The sequence below is a fragment of the Felis catus genome, chromosome A1, assembly GCF_018350175.1.
Source record: "Felis catus isolate Fca126 chromosome A1, F.catus_Fca126_mat1.0, whole genome shotgun sequence".
Lineage (NCBI taxonomy): Eukaryota > Metazoa > Chordata > Mammalia > Carnivora > Felidae > Felis > Felis catus.
The window spans coordinates 91,110,444-91,133,231 of NC_058368.1; the positions used below are offsets into that span (position 1 = coordinate 91,110,444).

The 22,788-nt window shown below is 43.1% G+C and overlaps 1 protein-coding gene across 2 annotated transcripts; it reads right to left on the reverse strand.

The window, feature by feature from the left end:
* Positions 1-6,686: 6,686 nt before the first annotated feature.
* On the reverse strand, positions 6,687-22,535 carry ZNF354C (zinc finger protein 354C). Of its 2 annotated transcripts, none has more exons than XM_045057465.1 (5): positions 22,304-22,535; positions 20,808-20,887; positions 14,395-14,521; positions 13,890-13,985; positions 6,687-8,389 (listed from the first exon to the last, which is right to left on the reverse strand). In XM_045057465.1, the coding sequence occupies exons 2-5, from the start codon at positions 20,838-20,840 to the stop codon at positions 6,975-6,977; spliced, it is 1,671 nt and encodes a 556-aa protein (XP_044913400.1). In that variant the 5' UTR covers positions 20,841-20,887; positions 22,304-22,535; the 3' UTR covers positions 6,687-6,974. The 2 variants fall into 2 exon arrangements, with proteins under 2 accessions (XP_044913400.1, XP_044913396.1); XM_045057461.1 differs by lacking the exon at positions 22,304-22,535 and adding an exon at positions 22,126-22,287 and having other exon boundaries at positions 6,688-8,389.
* Positions 22,536-22,788: the final 253 nt, after the last annotated feature.

Here is a 22,788-nt window from a genome sequence, read left to right on the forward strand (position 1 = left end):
ACTCAGATCAATGGAACAGAATAGAGAACCCAGAAATAGACCCACAAAATGTATGGCCAACTAATCTTTGACAAACCAGGAAAGAATATCCAATTGAATAAAGACGGTCTCTTCAGCAAGTGGTGCTGGGAAAACTGGACAGCGACATACAGAGAAATGAACCTGGACCACTTTCTTACACCAGACACAAAACTAAACTCAAAAGGGATGAAAGGCCTAAATGTAAAACAGGAAGCCATCAAAATCCTCAAGGAGAAAGCACGCCAAAACTTCTTTGATCTTGCCTGCAGCAACTTCTTATTCAACACGTCTCCAGAGGCAAGGGAAACCAAAGCAAAAATGAACTATTGGGACCTCATCAAAATAAAAAGCTTCTGCACAGCAAAGGAAACAATCAGCAAAACTAAAAGGCAACTGACAGAATGGGAGAAGATGTTTGCAAATGACATAACAGATAAAGGGTTAGTATCCAAGATCTATAAAGAACTTATCAAATTCAATACCCAAAAAACAAATAATCCAGTGAAGAAATGGGCAAAAGACATGAATAGACACTTCTCCAAAGAAGACATCCAGATGGCCAACCGACATGAGAAAATGCTTAACATCACTCATCATCAGGGAAATACAAATCAAAACCACAATGAGATGCCACCTCACACCTGTCAGAATGGCTAACATTAACAACTCAGGCAACAACAGATGTTGGCGAGGATGCAGAGAAAGAGGATATCTTTGGCACTGCTGGTGGGAATGCAAACTGGTGTAGCCACTCTGGAAAACAGTATGGAGGTTCTCAAAAAATTAAAAATAGAACTACCCTCTGACCCAGCAATTGCACTACTAGGTATTTATTCCAGGGATACAGGTATGCTGTTTCAAAGGGGCACATGTACCCCAATGTTTATAGCAGCACTACCAAAAATAGCCAAAGTATGGAAAGAGCCCAAATGTCCATCAATGGATGAATGGATAAAGAAGATGTGGTATATATAGACAATGGAGTATTACTCGGCAATCAAAAAGAATGAAATCTTGCCTTTTGCAACTATGTGGATGGAACTGGAGAGTATTATACTAAGCAAAATTAGTCAGAGAACAACAAACATCATATGACTTCACTCATATATATCTTCACTTTATATATATCACATATACTTTCACTTTAAGATAAAAAACAGATAAACATAAGGGAAGGGAAGCAAAAATAATGTGAAAACAGGGAAGGGGACAAAACATAAGAGACTCTTAAATATGGAGAACATACTCTGGTTTCTCTTCAGATTGCATAAATCTTTCACCTTTTTTAAATATGGAGAACAAACAGAGGGTTACTGGAGGGGTTGTGAGAGGGGGGATGGGCTAAATGGGTAAGGGGCATTAAGGAATCTACACCTGAAATATTGTTGCACTATATGCTAACTTGGATGTAAATTAAAAAATAAATAAATAAAAATAAATAAAATTTAAAAAATTATTTTCTAATTGTTCATTGCTACTACACAGATAGAAAAATTAATTTTTGTTTTTTGGAGAGAGAGAGAGAGAGAGAGAGAGAGAGAGAGAGAGAGAGAGAGAGAGATGAAGAGTGTGTACAAACAGGGGAGGGGCAAAGGGAGAGGGAGACAGAATCCCAAGCAGGCTCCGCACTCAGCACAGGTCCTGCTGACACCCAACTTGATTCCACAACCCTGTGATCATGACCTGAGCCAAAATCAAGAGTTGGACACTTGACCAGCTGAGCCATCCACCCAGGTGCCCCCAGAAATTAATTTTTGTACGTTAACCCAATATCTTGTTACCTTGTTAAACTCCTAGTTTAACTCTTAATTCTGAGAGCATTTTTGTTGATTCTGTGGGGTTTTCTAAGTGGACAATTGCATCATCTGAATGAAGATCATCTCATTTCTTCCTTTCTAAACCAAATGCCTTTAATTCCTTTTTCTTGCCTGATTGCACTGGCAAGGACCTCCAGTACAAAGTTGAATGGGAGTGTCCAGAGTGGACACATAGACTTGTTCCTGATCTCAACTTCATTCAGTTAATTACCATTAAGCATGTTGTTGTGGGGTTTGGGTAAATGCCCCTTATTAGGTTAATTTCTCCTTTATTTCCAGTTTTCTTGGTTTTTATCATAAATGGGCATTTAATTTTGTCATTCCCCTCCCCACATCAATTGACACAAGTATTTTTTTCTCTTCCTTGTTCAGTGTGGATAATACATGTGAATTTAAAAGTTTACTCTTTTCTCTGTCATCTCTGTTCTGCTACTGAGTTCTTCCAATGATATTTTTTAATAAATTTTGTTATTTTTTCAGTTTTAAAATTTCCACTAGGTTCCTTTCTTTTTTAATACTATTTTCCCACTGAAAAATTTGAAGTTTCCATTAAAAAATGGTCATACTTTGAAATACTATTGTAATACCTACTTGTTAAAAAAAATGTTTATTATTGAGAGACAGAGAGACACAAAGAGTGAGCAGGGGAGGGGTAATGGGGGAGACAGAATCTGAAGTAGGCTCCAGGCTCTGAGCTGTCAGCACAGAGCCTGACACAGGGCTCGAACTCACAAACTGCAAGATCATGACTTGAGCCAAAGTCGGTCGCTTAACCAACTGAGCCACTCAGGCGCCCCTGTAATACCTACTTTATAATAACAAGGATCTATGTTATCTTGGGACAGTGTCTTGTCCTTTTCCTAGGAATGTTGAAATCCTCCTGACTTCTTATATTTTATATTTTACATTCTGCATTATATCCTGGACATTTTAGATATTATGAGACTCTGGGTCCCAATCAGAGGGTAAGTGAGTCTAAGCTTGCATACACAACCCTAGATTACTTTGAGTTTTTCTCTCACCACCTGACACATTCCACCTCTCAGGGGCTACTTTCTTTTCCTGGCCTTCTGGTTAAAATCCAAGGTTTTAGGGGCGCCTGGGTGGCTCAGTTGGTTAAGCGTCCGACTTCAGCTCAAGTCATGATCCATTTGTGGGTTCAAGCCCCATGTCGGGCTCTGTGCTGACAGCTCAGAGCCTGGAGCCTGCTTCAGATTCTGTGTCTCCCTCTCTCTCTCTCTGCCCGTCCCCCTGCTCATGCTGTCTCTCAAAAATAAACATTAAAAAAATTTTTTTTTTTAATCCAAGGTTTTAGGTTCTCTCTGCTCCCACCTCATGGCTATATTTACCTCCAGGTCCAAGTAGCAGGAAGACAGTGCCTCTGAAGACAGGTAAGCGTTCTCCTCTCTGAAAGGTTTGCATCCCTTCTCAACGAAGCACCACTGTCCTTACACAGGAATGTCTGGGAATGCCAGAATGGTCTTAGTTCAAATTCTGGTCTCCTTCTTAAATTTGCCTGCTACCATGACTATTCAGAGTTCTCAGACAGCTGCTCCATGCATCCTCTCCAGGGTTTTTATATGTACTTTGTGGGAGAGATAAGGTAGCATGTGCTTACTCCATTTAAAGTGGAACAAGAACCAAAAGTTATTTTATTTCCAATGGTTGCATCCCCAGGAAATAAACTCTCAAACAGGAAATGTATACAAGTACAAAGGAAGAAGACTGACTTGAAGCTTCATATTCATCACATTATACAATGACTTCCTGCCTCCATTTTTTTAATTAAAATTGTAAACATACAGAAAAGTTGGAAGGATGACCAATGAACATCTCTATATCCTCCACAAAGTTGACTAATTTTTCATAACAGTTGACTAATTTTTTACATGCTTACTTGCAAATGTGCTGCAAACATCATGACTTTTCAGACTTGAAAACTTTTACATGCATCTCCTAAGAATAAGGGCAACATCCTATATACCTCAATGCCATTATCACTTCTAGGAAAATTAAACATATGACATTATCTAACACCCATTCCATCCTCCTCCTTCCCCAAGTAACCCCCAAATGTCTTTTACAGTTTGAATTTTTTGGACTCTGAAGCCAATTAAGGATCACACTTTGCTTGTGACTCTTCAGGGCCTTAATCTAGAAGTCTTTTTGTCCTACTACATTGGCTTGTTGAAAAGTCCTGGCCAGTTGTCTTGTACAAAGTCTCACACTCTCGGTTTGTCTGTTTCCTCATCACATAATTCAAGTTGTTCCTTTAGCTCTTAGATTTCTTATAAACACAGAAAACAATCTGGAGAGGAGGCTTAATTAGATTTTCATTAAGCATTTTTGGCAAGAATACGTCACAGATGATCATGAGTGCCTCGTACTGCATCTCATCAGGAGCCACATAAAGTCAGGTTGCCCCACCGGTAGTGAAACTCAGTTTGACAGCCAGATCTCTCCATTATAAAGGCAGATTTTTTCTTTGCAATCGGATCTGTGACCTTTGACACCATATAATGTTCCTTAAAATTTTTTTTCACCTGATGGTTTTACTATCCATTGGATTCTCCTGATTTAATTGCATTGAGGGTTTTAAGATGGTGATTTGTCTATCATTCCACAGACAGCTAAAAAGATGGCATTCACCAAATAAGTTCATAGACAGCTTTCCTTTTTTTTTCACTACTTTTTCATAATGGGCTCATTTTTACTTAGCATGTTATACACAATTACAATGATTATTCTTTTCGATGTTTATATTGTGTTAAATTTCACCAGTAAGAGAACCTTCAACTTGGCTCCCGTGTCCTTCTGACATTATCCTTTTTTTAAAGAAAATTTTTTAAGTTTATTTCTGGGAGAGACAGAGACGGCACAAACGGGAACAGGCAGAGAGAGGGTGAGAGAGAATCCTAAGCAGGTTCCATGTGCAGAGCCCAACGCCGGGCTCTTCCCCACAAAACTGTGAGATCATGACCTAAGCTGAAACCAACAGTTGGATGCTTAACCAACTCAGCCACCCAGGAGCCCCTGATGTTATCCTTTAAGTGCTTGTCTTTAAGTGCTATCTATTGGTTTTGTTTCATAAAAAGATACCTCAGACACATTTTATATTTTCCCTGCTCCAAATGAGCCATGGTTATTTTCAGTAGGGAATAGCATTTGGAAACCAAAATCTGGGCACTAAACATGGTCATTGCTATTGGATAACCAAACATGTTTTTATCTGAAATATCTTGCAAATGGCTCTATCCAGTGTTAAACATTGAAGTCTTTATAAAAGCTCATTTCCTAACAAATATACAAAAATATATAAAGAGAGATTTTCTAATGAGCTAAGACAGGTCAAGAAGTACACTATGCTGAATGTCTGCATTTAATTCTAAAACCTTTCTCAGACGGTTCTAGCTACTTTTATTAGGACAGTTTTTTAAATGATACCAACTGTGAAACTGAAATATAAAATTGTGGGAAGGTGGCACAGGGAAAATGAAATGTATCTCAAAAATATGGAAAATATTTGGATACCCAATTTTAACCGATGACTAGAAGGTTTAATAATTAAATATTCACTTATCACTTTACACAAAAGACGTATAACAAAAACAAATGAAAAGGCAGTCTTGTATGTGAACATCGAAAAGCAATTTCACTATCTGGATCTCAGCTGGGTTTGAGGACTTATGTACAGTGATTACAAAAGCAGGTGTAATTAGGGACACATAAGAAAAACAAAGGGCATGACTGTAAGCCAATTAACAGGACTGCAGTCAGGAAGAACCTGTCAAACACAGAAATAAAACTGATGGAATTACTGTTGTTGTGCCGAACCAGTTTACAAAACAAACAGTAAGTCATACTCTCGGGACGTGAGATTGGAAGTGAATTATTGTAATTCATACCTATAATTGTCACAGAAAACAGGAGCTGGAAACTTAGATTCTAGTCTCAACTCTGCCCAATAAGCTCAGTTTTGTTAGCTATAAATAAACTAAATTAAAATTCCACCTGGCTCTAATGAGCTACCAGCTGTAGTCAGATTCTGCAAATACGTACCTTCTGCAACAGAAAACAGAGTATTTGTATCACATTCTCTCCACTGGCCTCAATTTACTGCACCTTCTATAATACTAGCCTAAGACTATTCAGTAATGTCAAGTCATGTCAAATTAAGAAATAATGTAAGGAAAAGGAAAAGAGACTCACTTTGGGAAAAACTTCAATTTCCAAAACTGAATTCTAGGTTAATGAAACCATGTTTTTTTAATCATCAAAAACTTTCGGAGAAAATATACATATATTCCAAAGCTTGTGCATATGTATGTTTGTACACATATGTGTATAGATATATAAATATATATATAACCTGCCAGTGACACAGTTCATGAAAAATTGAGCTTGATTATTTCCATGTGAAAATTTGAATTTAAAGAATTCCTTTTTATCTTGAGCTTCTCTTCATGGAAAAGCGTGTGTCCTGTATTTGCCTGCCATTTTAGCAAATTATGGCCTCACGCTTATTCACTTTAACTCAATGACCGTTTTTAAAAGAAAATTCATACTGAAGCTTACTCTTAGGGAATAAACTCTAATGAAAGAAACAAAACTTAGGGGCGCCTGGATGGCTCAGTCAGTTAAGCGTCCGACTCTTGCTTCAGGTCATGATCTCACATTTATGAGATCAAGTCTTGCATCAGGCTCTGCATTGGGTGTGGGGCATGCTTGGGATTCTCTCTCCCATTCTCTCTCTCTCTCTCTCTCCCCCCACCGCCCCTCTTCCCCACTTGTGCTCTCTCTCTAAAAAAAAAAAGAAAAAGAAAAAGAAAAAGAGAAAAGAAAAACAAAACTCACATTCCATATTTTTACTATTTTTTTAAGTTAGGCCTTTTATATTTTTTCTATGAATTTAAAAATTATTATATGTTCTTTGTAACCTTAGCATTTAATATTTAATGATTCTTATAAAATTTGACAAATCGGTGCTCTTCATAATTCCATTGATCAATTTTACCATGACTTAGTGGAAACTAGCGTATTTCCTCCTGAAGTAAAAAAAAAATCTTTATCTGATCTGGAGTCTGTGCCCTATTTATTATTCTCCAGTGAGGAGTCTTGAATCATTTGAGAGAAGAATTAAACTTCACAGGAGTCATCATCTCTGAGAAATCTCTGATACTGAGTAAGGGAGGAGCTATAGATAAAAGGATTCCCATATTCCTTCCATTTATAGAGTTTTTCCTTAGTGTGAACTTTTTTGTGTCTACAAAGGTTTGATCTATAACTGTAGGCTTTCCCACACTCCATGCACTTGTAGAGTTTCTCGCCAGTATGGATCCTCTCGTGCTCTGTTAGGAATGAATACTGGCTGAAGGCTTTCCCACACTGATTACACTGGTAGGGTTTCTCTCCAGTGTGAATTCTCTGATGCCTGTAAAGGTTGGATTTGCAACCAAAGGCTTTCCCGCATTCTCCACATGGGTAAAGCTTTTCCCCGGTGTGAATTTTACGATGTTCACTGAAGGATGAATACTGGTTGAAGGCTTTCCCACATTCATTGCACTGGTAGGGTTTCTGACCAGTATGAATTCGCTGGTGTTCAATAAGGGTGGAGATGCGTGTGAAGGTTCTCCCACATTCCAAGCATTTACACAGCTGTTCTCCAGTATGAAGCTTCTGATGTTCAGCCAGGGATGCAAACTGGCTGTAACCTTTCCCACATTCACTGCATTTATAGGGTTTCTCCCCTGTGTGGATTCTTTGGTGTCTGTGAAGTTTTGCTCTACAATTGAAGGCCTTCTCACATTCAGCACATTTATAGAGTTTCTCTCCAGTATGAATCCTCTGATGTACAGTGAGGGTTGAACACTGGCTAAAGGCTTTACCACATTCCTTACACTGGTAGGGTTTCTCACCAGTGTGCACCCTCAGGTGTTTGATTAGGGTCGAGCTGCTGCTAAACGCCTTCTCACATTCATTACATTTGTAAGGTTTCTCTCCAGTATGAATTCTCTGATGGGCAAGAAGGGAGGATCTGTGGCTAAAGGGTTTCCCACACTCACTACATCTGTAGGGTTTCTCACCAGTGTGAATTCTCTGGTGTTCAATCAGATGGAGACTATGGTTGAAGCTTTTCCCACATTCATTACAAAGATGAGGTTTTTCTCCTGGGTAAATCTGGATGCATCTCATTAAATCAAAATTCTGTTTAAAATCTCTCCCAAAAGTGTAATATATATTGGGTATCCTTTCTATAGGAACACTCTGTTGTGTGACAAGAATTGTATTTATAAGTAAGCCTTTCCCCAATTCAAGACGTGTCTGCTTTACATCTCCACTCACAGTTTTTTCGTGTGAGGTCATGATTTGCTGAAGAGGTTTCTTCCGTTGCTCCTGTTCTGTTCCACTCTCCAATTCCAAAGTCTGTCCAAAATCGATGTCCCAGTGACCAAACTTAATGGACTTTTTCTTTATTATTCCCTGAGATGTTTCTTCTATAGAAATGTCCTGTCTGGGAGGTGAGGCTTCCATTTCAGGCCAAGTCTTGAAACCTGGAGTGGATCAGAAGCATTAACGGCACCTCTACAGGAAGAGTGAAACATGCAACCGTGGAACAGTAAAATTGGCAATAGTACATATAAAACAGGTCTGAGAGGCGGCTGGGTGGCTCAGTCAGCTGAGCGTCCGACTCTTGGTTTCAACTCAGGTCATGATCCCAGGGTTGTGGGATCCAGCCCCATGTCGGGCTCTGCACTGAAAGTGGAGCCTGCTTGAGATTCTCTCTATCCCTCTCTCTCTGCCCTTCTCCCCTGCTCTCTCTCTCTCTCAAAAAATAAATAAATAAAAGAGGTTTTATACCTCTTTTGATCTCAAATATGGACTTGCCACTGGGGGAAAAACAGGATAGGATGGAAAGGAAGAGTGGTAAACAGGTGAAAGAGTGGTGTCGGAGAATAGAGTGAACAGAATAACACTGGAAACAAAGACATTGCAACTTGAGAGAAGCAGAGGCAGAGAGAACGGGTTGAGCTGAAGGTATGAGGCTACAGAAAAACGTTAGCTCCTAAGTTCGAGTTGAATAAACTGTGGCATATTTCAGTGTATCATTTCCTGTTCTGTATGCCGGGCCATGAGGTAGGTAACTTGTCTTTATTTTCTCCTTTTTTTTTTTTTAAAGTTTACTTACTTATCTATCTATCTATCTATCTATCTATCTATCTATCTATTGCATAATCTCTACACCCAACATGGGGCTCAAACTCACAAGCCCAAGATTTAGAGTTGTGTGCCCCTCCAAGTGAGTCAGCCAGGCACCCATATCTTCTTTCTATTCACATGTGGTTTTTATGATGTTAGTGCCCATAACTGAAACTCTAGGTGCGATCATTTAAAAATATCTGTGATGTTTTCCTTAAATTTTGTGAATCTGTATGTGAATATGATTTCGTATCATAGTCTGTGAAAGGAGAAACAGTCTGTTAATAAGAGGGTGCTCAGGTTTTCAAACTTATAGCAGCCCTGAAGCATGACTGTATTGAGGATTTCTGATCTAAATTCAAGATGCTGACTACAAAGAAGAGGAAAATATGGAATAAATCAGCCTTGTGCAACAACCTATCCCTGGTGATTGGAGGAATAACAGTTTTGTTCACACCTCCCTGCCCCCACTTTTCCCTTCCAAATTGATCACGAGGAAAAATAGATACAGTCATCTCTTCTAATAAGCTGCAACCAGAAGACTGACCTCCTTCTGTAGGAATCTTTTTATTTTTATATTTGTATTATTTATTAAAGTTTTAATTTTTTTAATGTTTATTCATTTATTTGAGAGAGAGAGTGAGAGAGAGACAGAGTTTGAGTAAGGGAGGGGCAGAAAGAGAAGGAGACACAGAATCCGAAGCAGGTTCCAGGCTCTGAGCTGTCACCACACAGCCTGACGTGGGGCTCAAACTCACGAACCGTGAGATCATGACCTGAGCCGAAGTTGGACACTTAACAGACTGTCACCCAAGCGCCCCCTAAAGATTTTATTTTTAAGTAATCTCTATACCCAGCATGGGGCTCAAACTCACAACCCCAAGATCAAAGGTCTCATGCTCCACTGACTGAGCCAGCCGGGCACCCCTGTGAGAATCTCTTTAGACAAATGCAAGTTTACAAGAAATGTGGAGTCAATATGCCCCAAAGTTCTGAAATATGCCTAAGCCCCAAGCTCAGATATGATGTTAAGTGAAAGGATTCAGCTTGAGCTGATTCTATGGAAAGCTCAAATCTGGCTTTCTTTAATCAATCCATGATTGAAAATAGGTTAAAACTAGGTCTGTGTAATTAGGTAATTGTATATACTTAAATTTAGGTTAATAAAAATCCATCAGGTTTTAGTAATAAAATATATATGATTAAAATTAAATAATAAGAGGAAAAAGGCACACAGGCTATAAATCTGTATAAAAATATAGATTTTTCTTCAAGATGTTAATGGAAAACCTAACAGTTTGCAAGTTAAAGGATTGACCAGGGTACCTCCCCTCTTTTTATCCTTTGTCACAATATGACATTCCCTGCCCATCCAGAAATCTACTAGGCTACTCTAATCTCATTTTTCTAAAGAAATTTAATGACTAAAGCCTAAATCAGTCTCTCTCTCTCTCTCTTCCAAAACATATTTTACTTAAACATTCTATCACTTAACATATATACATACACGAAGTCTGAAAATAATTCAAGTGTTTGTTCAAGGAGAATATCTTGATTATTGTTAATGTACATTATTAGTGTATATTAATATAGACATATTATGTATATATATGTATATACTATACATACATATTGTATATTATACACGCTATAATGTATATTACATACCTATATTATACATTAACATTATAAACATTAACATCATTATTTGTTAATTCCTTACTGTGCACATGGTAAGTATACAATTAGAGTGTCTTGCATAAAAAAAATAATGGGAGAATGTGGGTGGTGCAATCGGTTAAGCAACTGACTCTTGATCTTGGCTCAGGTCATGATCTCACAGTATAGGAGTTTGAGTCTGGCATTAGGCTCTGCACTGATGGTGCGAACCCTGCCTGGAATTCTGTCTCTCCTCTCTGCCCGCCCCTTCTTGTGCTCTCTTTCTCTCTCAAAATAAATAAACATAAAAAACAACAAAACTGGGCAGAGTTAGTTGGAAAAATTATGAAGAGCAGGTGACCTCAAAAATGAAAAGGGATTCCCTCCTCTTATAACAGACTCCTGAAACCCAGTCATTTATTGAACAAATAGTGAATAATCAGCAATGATAATATGAAACGTACAAATGATTAAACAGTAATGGTTCATTTCTCCTTGATATGAGAAGACTCGGCTGTATAATGTTGGTGTGAGGTTCAGAGAACCAAGACACCAACACCAACAGTATTAGCAAGGAGTGGTTCTATAAAGGAAGCTGGATAATAAAGAGCAAGGGGATGGATTTCAGTAGAAAACGAAAAGAGGAGTCTATGAGTCAGAAAGAAGGCCTGATCAAAGTCATCTGTGGGGAAAGTAAACCTATTTGGGGGCGGGGGAAGGGGCTTAATGACCAAAAGAGGAAATCCAGGTTCGAATTCATTTAAAAATTTTTTTTTAATGTTTATTTATTTTTGAGAGAGAGAGAGGGTGCACGTGCAAGAGAGCAAGCGCACTAGAGGGGGAGGGGCAGAGAGAGAGGGAGACACAGAATCTGAAGCAGGCTCCAGGCTCCGAGCTGTCAGCACAGAGCTTGAGCTCATGACCTAAGCTGAAGTCAGAGGCTTAACTGACTGAGCCACCCAGGCGCCCCTGGAATAACAGGGTAAAGCCAAACACAGAGTTCCTGAACAACTGGCAGAAGAATTCAGAATAATAATACAGGTCACAGGAGGGATTGTAAGTTCTTAGGCAGATAATAATAGGAAACGGTGGCCTTATTTGGTAAGAATGAGGACAGAGTGGAAGGTGAACAATGATATAGCTGCCATGGTCTGGTTGCACTGAGTACTTAAATCTGAGCTTCCTCGGCACTGAGTTAATCATAAAGGCAGTTCAATTACACTCAAAAAATATTAAGTGAAGGCAGTATATTTGATGCTACAGGCACAGAATTCAAAGACAGACCTGGTTTCTTCCTTAAATATGCACAGTCCAATTAGGAAAAGAAATAACAGGAGAATAACTATAATTCACTACAACAGATGCTGTAATGGATGTGTTCAAGGCATCCAGAAAGTGCTGTATGAATGCGACTGACTGGAAAATGGATGCTGACTGGGAAGCAGGAAAAAATAAGAAAAACCCACAGATGAGGGGGGGCAGATGGATCTAAGGTTTCCTGTGGACAAGGGGGAAGCAGTAACCCGAGAAGGAATGACACACAAATGTTAATGAGGGTTCAGGTTTGGCCAGAACACGGAGCCGGAGTGGAAGTGGCCACTGATTCCTATAAAGCAACATGGAGACAGGCTACGAAGTAGGTTTAATGTCACATTAAGGAATTTTACTTTACTCCGTGGATAAAGAGAGAAACAACAAGGTCTCTTAAGGTATGGGAATAACACCTGAGTTTTGAAAAGATCAATCACTCTGCTGATGGCCCAGAAGGTGAGAGAGGAGAACAAGGCTCAGAGAAGGTAGGTAACTTTCCCCATAGCTCAGAGCACTTGGAAGCAGTGGCAGGGGTAACATGAAATCAGGAAATGTCCAAAGTCAAATCATGATCTTATGTGCTAGGCTGTACTACTCAGTAACTCTTTCTTTGGAGAAAACTGTATTTTGTTTTCTTTTTTAATTTTTTTAATGTTTCTTTATTTTCAAGAGAGAGTGCACATGCACATGTGCATGAGTTGGCGAGAGGCAGAGAGAGAAGAAGACACAGAATCCCGGGGCTCGAACTCATGAACCATAAGACCATGACCTGAGCCGAAGTTGGACACTTAACTGACTGAGCCACCCAGGTGCCCCTAGAAAACTGTATTTTAATAAAGGTGAAAAGTATTTGTGAAGACAACGAGCAAACAAAACATGCCAATAAAGGCAAGAATCATAGATTATAAAGGTCAAACCACAAAGACCACAAACCACAAAATATTGCCCAGTCTGTGTCACATGAACAGAAATGACACTGGTGAGCGAGGCTTTTCTCACTACTTTTCAGCTTTTCCACCTCTGCCAGCAAAGTGTTTGACAACCTCTGATGCACTGTTTCTTCCATGATAAAGAGAGGTATCTAAATCTGACGGTCTTCAAGTGATCTTCTAACTTCAACAACTTACAGTTTTATGGTAAAGACCAGTGAGTTTAGACTAGGCTAGAAGAGGAGTCTACAAACTACAGGTCTCTGGGCCAACTCCAGCTGATACCTCCTTCTGGTGCTAGAAGGCAGCCACACCTATGGGTTGACTACTTACTGTCTCTGCCTGCATTTGCATTACCTTGCACTAAGATGGCGGAGTTTAAGGACTGCAAAAGTGGCCTGTGGCCCCCAATGCCAAAATATTTACCATCTGGTCCACTGTGGGAAAAGCATGCCAAGCCCTGGACCAGAAAAGCTACAGAGGTCCAGGGGAGCTGGTTGACTCTCACAGTGGGACACGACAGCCCCAGTCTCCAGGGACATAAAAGGGAAATGCTGAGTTAAGAAACCGGAGACACGGAAGCGTTGACAACACCCTGAAATATGGGGTTGTGAGAGAAATTACAAAGAATTCAAGACGCAACTGAAGGTGTAGTTTTTCAAGTCTGTCATGTGTAATTGCAGATGGAAAGAAAACCGTGGAGATCAAGAGGCCAAGACAGCAGAAGGAAGTGGGTGAAGTGGCAGAGAAGGAAAGAGGGAAAGTGGGGCGTGTTAAGCGAACAAAGAGGTCTACTCAGGGGCCTTTTGCTGCAAAGAAAACCATTATCACCAAGGAACTTCCCGTGAGGGGGCCCTGGCTCAGCACTTCCAGCAAAATTCTCAGAGCACCGCCTCCTCCTGACCTGCTCTCATATATACCCCGCCCTGTGCCCGGTTCCCAGCCGTGCACTCACCCAGACAGGCGTCTTGAGGGGTTTCCCTTTCCACCACGCAAGGATCCTTGCCTTGCTGCAACCGGCAGATCACCTTTGGCGTCGAAGATGGAATCCCTGCTCGTGGGGAAGGGAATGGAGTTTGAGCAGATGGGGCAAGTCCAGAGCTCACAAACCAGACCCAACAGGGCAGAGAAGGGAGCCTGGGGAGGTGGGGCACGCAGCACATCGCGGGTGGGTTTGGTTCAGAAACAACACAGCCTTATCCCTCTTCCCCCCTGACCCCCCACAGGACCCAGTGAGTGGAGGAGGACCACCCTGGTCAGGAGGAGGACCACCCTGGTCAGAAGGCAGGTGGGAGGAAGGCAGAGGAAGGGCATCCGGACACAAATGCATGCCTTGAATCCGCAAAGGCTCTTCCTTTCCCAGGGGCTCGTTAGGGGAGAAACTGCGGACTCTGAACCCCACAGGGGCAGCTCTAAGGCGCTCCCGCAGCGGATTCTCCCTTACAGACCAGCCTCCTTACCCAGCGAGACCAGGGTGCCATAGTTCTCCAGCATCACCTCCCGGTACAGGGTTCTCTGCGCAGAGTCCAGGCGCAGCCACTCGTCCTGGCTGAAGACCACGGCCACGTCCCTGAACGTCACAGACTCCTGTAACGGCAAACCCATTCCTGCTCACCCAGGACCAAGTTCTCCACCACTCGGTAACGCCGGTGACGCAGGGATGTGCGACAACCAACCCTGATGTCCCAGGATTCTAAGTATATTTCAAATGGACTATTTATGTTACTTTTGGGACCCCCCCCCCATCGACAATTATACAAATATTTACTGAGAACCCACCAGGTGTTGTGAGGGCAAAGTCGGGGAGAAAGGCCAAGTCCCCGCCAAAAGGGAATTTAAATCCCAGGCTGGGATCTGTCAAGTGAGCACAGACATCCACCTCCCTCTCACTCAAAATCCAAATTAAAGGAAAGGGGGGGGGGGATCAGAATACACTTAGAACAATGCCAGAAAACTGGAAAAGCCATTAGCAGAACCGAAACAAAAAAGAATTTCTGAGATGTAAAAGCAAATGATAAAAATAGTATTAGCTCATGTTTATTGAACACTTGTATGTCAGGAACTATGACAGGAACTTTGAACATAGTATCTTCACGAAGTTTCACAGAAATTCTATGAGGAAGACACTATAATTAAATTGTTTTGCAAGTGAAGAAGCAGCTCAGAGAGGTTACGTTACCTGCCAAGGTAATCCTGTTAGAAACTAGTAGCGATTGGAACTGAATTCAGGCAGACTGACCACTAAACTAGACTGTCACATAGGTATCCACTGTCTATGGAAATTAAAAGACCCGGGGTCCCAGAGCTTCCTTGGGATTCTTAGTCTCCCTCTCTCTCTCTGTCCCTTCCCCACTGGCTCTTGGTCTCTCTTAAAAATACACATTTTAAAGAAATTAAAAGTAAATAAAAGACCCAAAGAACCTGCAAGACTATACACGTGCCAAAAGGGACTGTGAGAAAGTCAGTTCTTCCAAGAGAACTCCGTTAATCCCCAAAATGAGAGAAATCAGAGGCTGGCCAATTATCAACTCTTATATGAAGGAGATATAAGGCATGAAAAAGGAATATGTATGCTTTCACCTTGTGATTCTACTGTTAGGAGTCCACTATAAGAGAGCCTCACACAAATGAGTAGGGGTATTTGTTCAAAGATGTTTCTGGAAACTTTATTTGTAAGCCAATGGTTGTGGTAGGCTGAGTAACAAAACCTGTGAATATTATATATATGACTAAAAGGACCCTGAAGATCTTCTTAAGGATTTTATTTTTGAGATGAGAAGATTCTGATTATCCAGATGGATCTGGTATATATATGTGTGTGTATATATATATATATATATATATATATACACACACAAAAGTATTTGGAAGAATACAACAAGCCATCCACCCTGATTATTCTTTCATGTTTGTGGAGGAGCAGAAAAGCAATTTTTTGCTTACTACTCTCTACCCTTCCAGTAGGCTGACATTGTTTACAGGGTGTGTGCATTTATTCCGAAATTTTTAATTTTTTTATTTTTTGGAGAGAGAGAAAGTGCATGTGTGGGAGGGGGAGCAGAGAGAGATTGAGAATCTCAAGCAGGCTTCACACTCAGCATGGAGCCCTATGTGGGGCTTTATCTCATGACCCTGGGATCATGACCTGAGCTGAAATCAAGAATCGAATGCTCAACCGACTGAGCCAGTCAGGCGTCCCTGTTTTGAAATTGTTTACATTCCACTTTATGTATTGACTTTTCAGCTATACCTCTTTGCATTTTTTTAAAGATTAGAAAAAAATTTTTTTTAAGTAATCGCTACACCCAGCGTGGGGCTCGAACTCACACCCCCAAGATCAAGAGTCTCAGGCTCCTCTGCCTGAGCTAGCCAGGCGCCCCACCTCTTTACATTTTTAGTGGTTGCTCTGAGAATTATACATCCTTAGTTCTTTATAGTCTATTAGAGCGAATATCTGATTTCACACAGAACGCAAGAACTTGCAAGTGTATGGGAACACCACCCCTTCTTCATGCTATCGTTGTTAAAAAGACGCTCCCTGTTCAGAGGGCTGGCAGGACTCACCAGACCTCACCAAGCACGCTCATGGGAGGCAACAGGTACAAGTGCAACAAGACAGAGAGAGTGCAGCGAAGCCCTGGAGGACGGAGACATGTTCCATGGGCAATCTCCCTGTCCTTGTGCACACAGCCTAGGCCCTGTCCCTGGATCTGTAGGAGGAACTTTGAATCAGAAGGGCTTAAAGGGGAAACGCTCAGCAGGGGCCTTTTGTGTGTCAAGCAAGGCTTGTCAAACAAGGTAGGCCAGCTCCCAACCACCTGAGATGACCACCCTGGGGGGAGCCAGTGGCACTGGGATCTTAAACAGCACATCCACTGCCTTTATTGTGCCTCAGAGTCAAAAATCAGCCATCCAGGCCCTCCCCAGAGATGAAGATAGAGCTTTTCTGGAGATAAAGACAGAGCTTTTTAAGTCCAACCATAAATGAACTCTAGACCCACAACTGTCATGTGTATTACCTCCACCTGTGTTATAAACCCCATGATACAGTATTATGTTTTTGCTCTAAACAATCATAGGCATTTTATTTTTTTATTTATTTTTTAATGTTTATTTTTGAGAGAGAGAGAGAGAGAGAGAGAGAGAGAGAGAGAGAGAGAGAGAGAGGGGGAGAGCACAAGCAGGGGAGGAGCGGAGAGAGAGGGAGACACAGAATCTGAAGCAGGCTCCAGGCTCCGGGCTCCGGGCTACCAGCACAGAGCCCAATGTGGGGGCGGGGCTTGAACCTACCAACCGTGAGATCATGACCTGATCCGAAGTCAGACGCTCAACCGACTGAGCCACCCAGGCACTCCAATCATAGGCATTTTAAAGACACTGAGAGGAAAAAGTATTTATATATTTACATTTATCCAATGGCCCCTCCTTTTCCAATGCTCTTTATTTCCTTCCTAAGGTGAGAGCTCCCATCTGGCATTACTTCCTGTCAGCTTGAAGCAAGCATATACTTTAGCATATATTGCAGGGTGGGCCTGCAGACCACGACTTAGGTTCATTTTCATTTATCTGAAAATGTCTTTACTTAATTCTTTTTCTTTTTTTTTTTTTTTTTAAGTTTATTTGAGAGAGAGGGATAGCGAGCAAGTGAAGCAGGGGAAGAATGACAGGGAGAGAATCCCAAGCAGGCTCCACACCCTCAGCGCAGAGCCTAATGCGGGGCTCAATCTCTCGACTATGAGATCATGACCCGAGCCAAAATCAAGAGTCTGATGCTTAACCGACTGAGTCACCCAGGCGCCTCTACTTCATCTTCCTTCTTAAAGAATATTTTCATTGGTGGGGCACCTGGGAGGCTCAGTTGGTTAAGCATCCGATTTCGGCTCAGGTCATGACCTCACAGTTCGTGGGTTGGAGCCCTGCATCGGGCTCTGTGCTGACAGCTTAAAGCCTGGAGCCTGTTTCGGATTCTGTGTCTCCCTCTCTCTCTCTGCTCCTCCCCCCGCTCATGCTGTCTCTCTCTCTCCTTCAAAAATAAATAAAAACATTAAAAAAAATTTTTTAAAGAATATTTTCATCGGTTATAGAATTCTGGGTTCACAGTTTCTTTCTTTCATGTAAAACACCACTCGATCATTTTCTGGCCCTTGTTTCTGATGAGAAGCCAATGGACGTTCAGATACTGATGCTCTGTATTTAGTACAGTACTCTTTATTCTATCTGCTTTCAAATCTTCAGTTTTCAGTAAATTAGAGGTCAAAAAAAACTCACAAAAAACGCTGAGTTGCAAACATCCTCCTCTTCATCTTCCCTTAGCTGAAATCAAGTGGGTCTCTCAGAAAAGCTTGCGGGTGTGGGAAAAGCTCAGACAGTGAAAATCCCACCTGGGGCAGAAGGCACCCCAGGTGATGGCTGGGTATTGCTTTCACTTCATTTTGCTGGCCTTTACATTTTGGTTTTCCACAACACACATCTCCTTGTAATTAGAGAATCAAAGCAAAGTCCAGCCTAGTGGCAAGAGGCAGACCAATTTGGCAGGCCCTAAAATAATGTCGTTGCTGCTTATGATGACAATAATGGTAGTTAACAGCTAGCATTTACTGAGATTTAATATGTACCATGCACTGTTCTCAGAATTTTACGTATACTTAAGTTCTCAGAGCATAACATTAATGTATATACGGTCTTATCTGGGTTCGAGGCTAGCTGGAAGACCCTGGTCAAGTTACTTGCTCCTCTGTGCCTCAGTTTCCTCACCCGTAAAATGCAGATATTAACAGTCCTGTTACATGGATCAAACGAGGTATGTATGTCATTAATCCCACTTACAAATAAGGAAATGAGGCACACAGAGAGAAAATAACTTGCCAAGGTCACAGCCCCAGCTTGGAGGTGAACTTATGAACTCAAGTTCCAGAGTCTACATTTGTAACATGTAGGCTACCACTACTTTGGGGGAAAGCAGTCAATGAAAACAGAGGCTTTGGGGCTGGCAGAACAGAAAACCCACGGAAGGAACAGGAGCTGGCGTTGGGGGAAAGCTGAGACTTCCATGTGGAAATATTTCCTAAGAGTTCTAGACTGTGTCTCTAGAGAAAAGTTGAGGCCTGAGAACAGAGATTTGGGAAAGATCTTCAGGTTAAAGTAATGAAAATGGATCTTAGGGGCGCCTGGGTGGCTCGGTTGGTTAAGCATCTGACTCTTGATTTCGGCTCAGGTCATAATCTTGCAGTTCATGAGATCAAGCCCGGAAAAGGGCTATGCACTGACAGCATGGAGCCTGCTTGGGATTCTCTCTCTCCCTCTTTCTCTGCCCCTCTCCCCCACTCTCTCGCAAAAATAAACTTTAAGGGGCGTCTGGGTGGCACAGTCGGTTAAGCGTCCGACATCAGCCAGGTCACGATCTCACGGTCCGTGAGTTCGAGCCCCGCGTCAGGCTCTGGGCTGATGGCTCGGAGCCTGGAGCCTGTTTCCGATTCTGTGTCTCCCTCTCTCTCTGCCCCTCCCCCGTTCATGCTCTGTCTCTCTCTGTCCCAAAAATAAATTAAAAACGTTGAAAAAAAAAATTTTTTTTAAATAAATAAATAAAATAAACTTTAAAAAAAAAAAGAGGGGCGCCTGGGTGGCTCAGTTGGTTAAGCGTCTGACTTTGGCTCAGGTCATGATCTCGCAGTTTTTAAGTTTGAGCCCCATGTTGGGCTCTATGCTGACAGCTCAGAGCCTGGAGCCTGCTTTGGATTCTGTGTCTCCCTCTCTTTCTGCCCCTCCTCTGCTCACACTCTGTGTGCCTCTCTCTCTCTCAAAAATAAATAAACGTTAAAAAAATTTTTTTAAAATACATATGGAAGTGGAATGGGAATTCAAGTTCAAGGAATAAAGGGAAAATGTACAGTTTTCAGGGGTGCCTGGGTGGCTCATTCGGTTAAGCTTCTGACTGGCTCAGGTCATGATCTCACATTTCATAGGTTTAAGCCCCGCGTCAGGCTCTGTGCTGACAGCTCAGAGCCTGGAGCCTGCTTCAGATTCTGTGTCTCCCTCTCTCTCTGCCTCTCCCCTGCTCACACTCTGTGTGTGTCTCTCTCTGAAAGATAAATAAATGTTAAAAAAAGAAAAAGAAAATGGATCTAAAAAGGGCAAAGAGCAAGAAGGGCCCAGGAGGGGAGTGTGAATAAATCAAAGCCAGTAGACAAGATTCAGAGGAGAAGACAGAGATAATTAGTCAGATGGATAAGGAAGACATCTGGACAGTTTACCGTCACACCTGTGCTCGGCTCCCAGCCCCCTGTCCTCCCAAGTGCTGGCCTCAGAGCCCAAGCTAAGCTGAACTCCTTCTGGCCTTCAGTATCAGCTCAAAATGACCCCACTACTTCCAGGATCTTTTCCCTAACTCCTCTTGGACCTTTAATCATTTCCTAACTGAGATCAATACGATGAACTCCCTGAAGACAGAAACAACCTCTTTCCTCTTCGTGACCCCAGTGCTCTGAACAGTATCCTGTGGATAGTCGGTGCTCAGTAAGTGTTTTTTGAAGGTGTCTTTGGTCCTTCCAAGCAAGACTGTATCCTCTGTGAAGACGAAGACTGTCTAATACACCATGCCCCCACCAAGCGCTTATTGTAGCCCAAAGCACATGTTCAGCGAGCGCTGCCTCTGTCTTTGGTCATGAAACTGGATTTAGGGTGAATTAAGAGTGACATAGAGACAGAGGAAGCACATTCCTCAGCAGCCCCTCCATGAATCCTGGATCCTGGGGAAAACTTAAAGAACCCTGGATTCCCCAGGTTTTGTTGGAGAGAAAAGTACTCAAAGAATGGAAACATGTGCACCCTCTCTAAACCCAGAAAGCGATTCATGAGAAAGACAATCTTCACTTACTTTCACCTTAGTGGGCAGCAAATCCACAGCCATGCTTTCCTTCTCAGTTTTCCTGAGTGTAGACTGCTGACAAGGTAGATCTGGAGAGGAAAAGGTGTCATGAGGAACTCTGGTGTCAAGGGATGGCCTGGGGAGATGAAGTTACAACCACCCATAATGCCCACCAGGTCCCAGCAAAGCCGCACCACATAAATGATGCAAGCCAAGCAAACGCATGCTCACCAAGCCAATACAGCTCTAAGACAATTCTCCCATCTCCATCTCCCTGTATTAACCATACTTCTAACTGCTATAAACTGATGCTTTACAGTCACCTAAGGTCTATTAGCTGTGACTAAGCAAACTGTGATTCACCCACAGATACCTGGAGTCCTTAGTTAGCTTTAAAGTGTACACGCTGTAAAATCCACAATGAACATGAATTTCCCGGAGGCTGCCACTTTCAAATACAGACGGCCAACCCTAAGCCCGCCTGCCCCACCCAGCCCTTTCCTTCCCGAAGAAGCCACAGTCAAGTCGCTTGCCCACATTTGCCTTGTCTTTATGCCTCACAGGTGCCTTCCCTGAGTGGCCCTGCCTGGAGTGCTGCACTGGTCCCCAGGGAATAACACAACCTGCACACTTTCCTCCTCTCGCCCCCCTGCATCTGGACCTACCCTACCTCACCAGAGGTAATGTGGTTAAAACACTCCCTCTTGCACAAGATGCATGCCAGACTGTTGCTTTGTCGGACCCCCTACACACAAATCTCACAGGTGCCACCTCTTACAGCATCCACAGCGGGAAACAGCCCTCTTTGTCACACACAAATCCCAACTGGGAGAGCAAGGTGAGTGTGCCTGGAGACGCCAGGCAGGTGTCAGAGAAGGACCCTGGCCACAGCTGCCTGCACTGGCTGCCTGGGTTTGCTTGCAGAGGGCTCTCCAGGGTGCAGTGCCCAGCGTGAGAGCTCAGCTAGCAGAGTATGGGGGCGGAGGGGGGGTGGGTCATCTGGGGCTGGGGCACCTCAGCCAGGGGAGGGAAGATTCTGTAGAGGTATTCACAGACTCCATTATCTGGGGTGCTTTTCATATATTTTTAAGCCTCACAACGACTCTAAAACGTATGTATGGCTACCCCATTTCGCAGATGTGAGGGAGACTGAGAACTTAAGGAGTCACAGCGACCTGACAAAGAAACAAAAATGGTTAACAGGGGCAGGAAGGGAATCCTTGCTCCAGTCCAATTATTCAATGATTAGCTAAACGTGGCAAATTACCTGACCATTGTGCCTCAGTTCCTTCATCTGTAAAATGGGGGCAGTGTGCAGTCAACTTACTGGCTATGCATGCAGAAGCATGAAATGAGTTCATCCATCCAAGCCGCTACACCACGGCCGGGCACACCTCGTTCTCGGCCAGCGCGAGCTATTGTTTGTGTTACTTCACTGAGAAGTCTCTCGGCAGACGGCCACGGGAGGCCCCCGCCCACAGCAGTCCCGGCACGCGCCAGCTCACCTGGCAGGGCGCTTCCTCTCCACGCGTCTTCCGGGCCCGCGACACCCGCAAGGCACCGCCGCCCCCGCCGACCTCTGACCCACGGGCCGTGCGGCGTCTCCCGGTGTCCGCGCGCCACCCGGCCGGGCACCGCACTCCCCACCCAGACGGGACAGACGCTGGCTCCACCGCTGCGGGGAAGAGGCAGCCGGGAAGTCTCCGCTCCTGGCACACCGCCCCAGCGTAACGGAGATCACCCGCGCCTCTAGCCCCAGAAAGGCCGGGACCAGTCCCGCAACCCCGCGAACCCTAGAACTACTACTCCCGACATGCCTCCGCCCCGCGCGGACTACAGCTCCCAGAAGGCGGCTGGGCGACCCCCGGGAGGGGCACGTTCCCTCTCCCCGCGCGAGCCCCCGGGACCCGCTGTCCGAGGGGTCTGCAACGCGGGGGCGCGGGCACCTGATGGATAGGGCGGTCCCCTCGCAGTGCCCGCTGCCTAAATC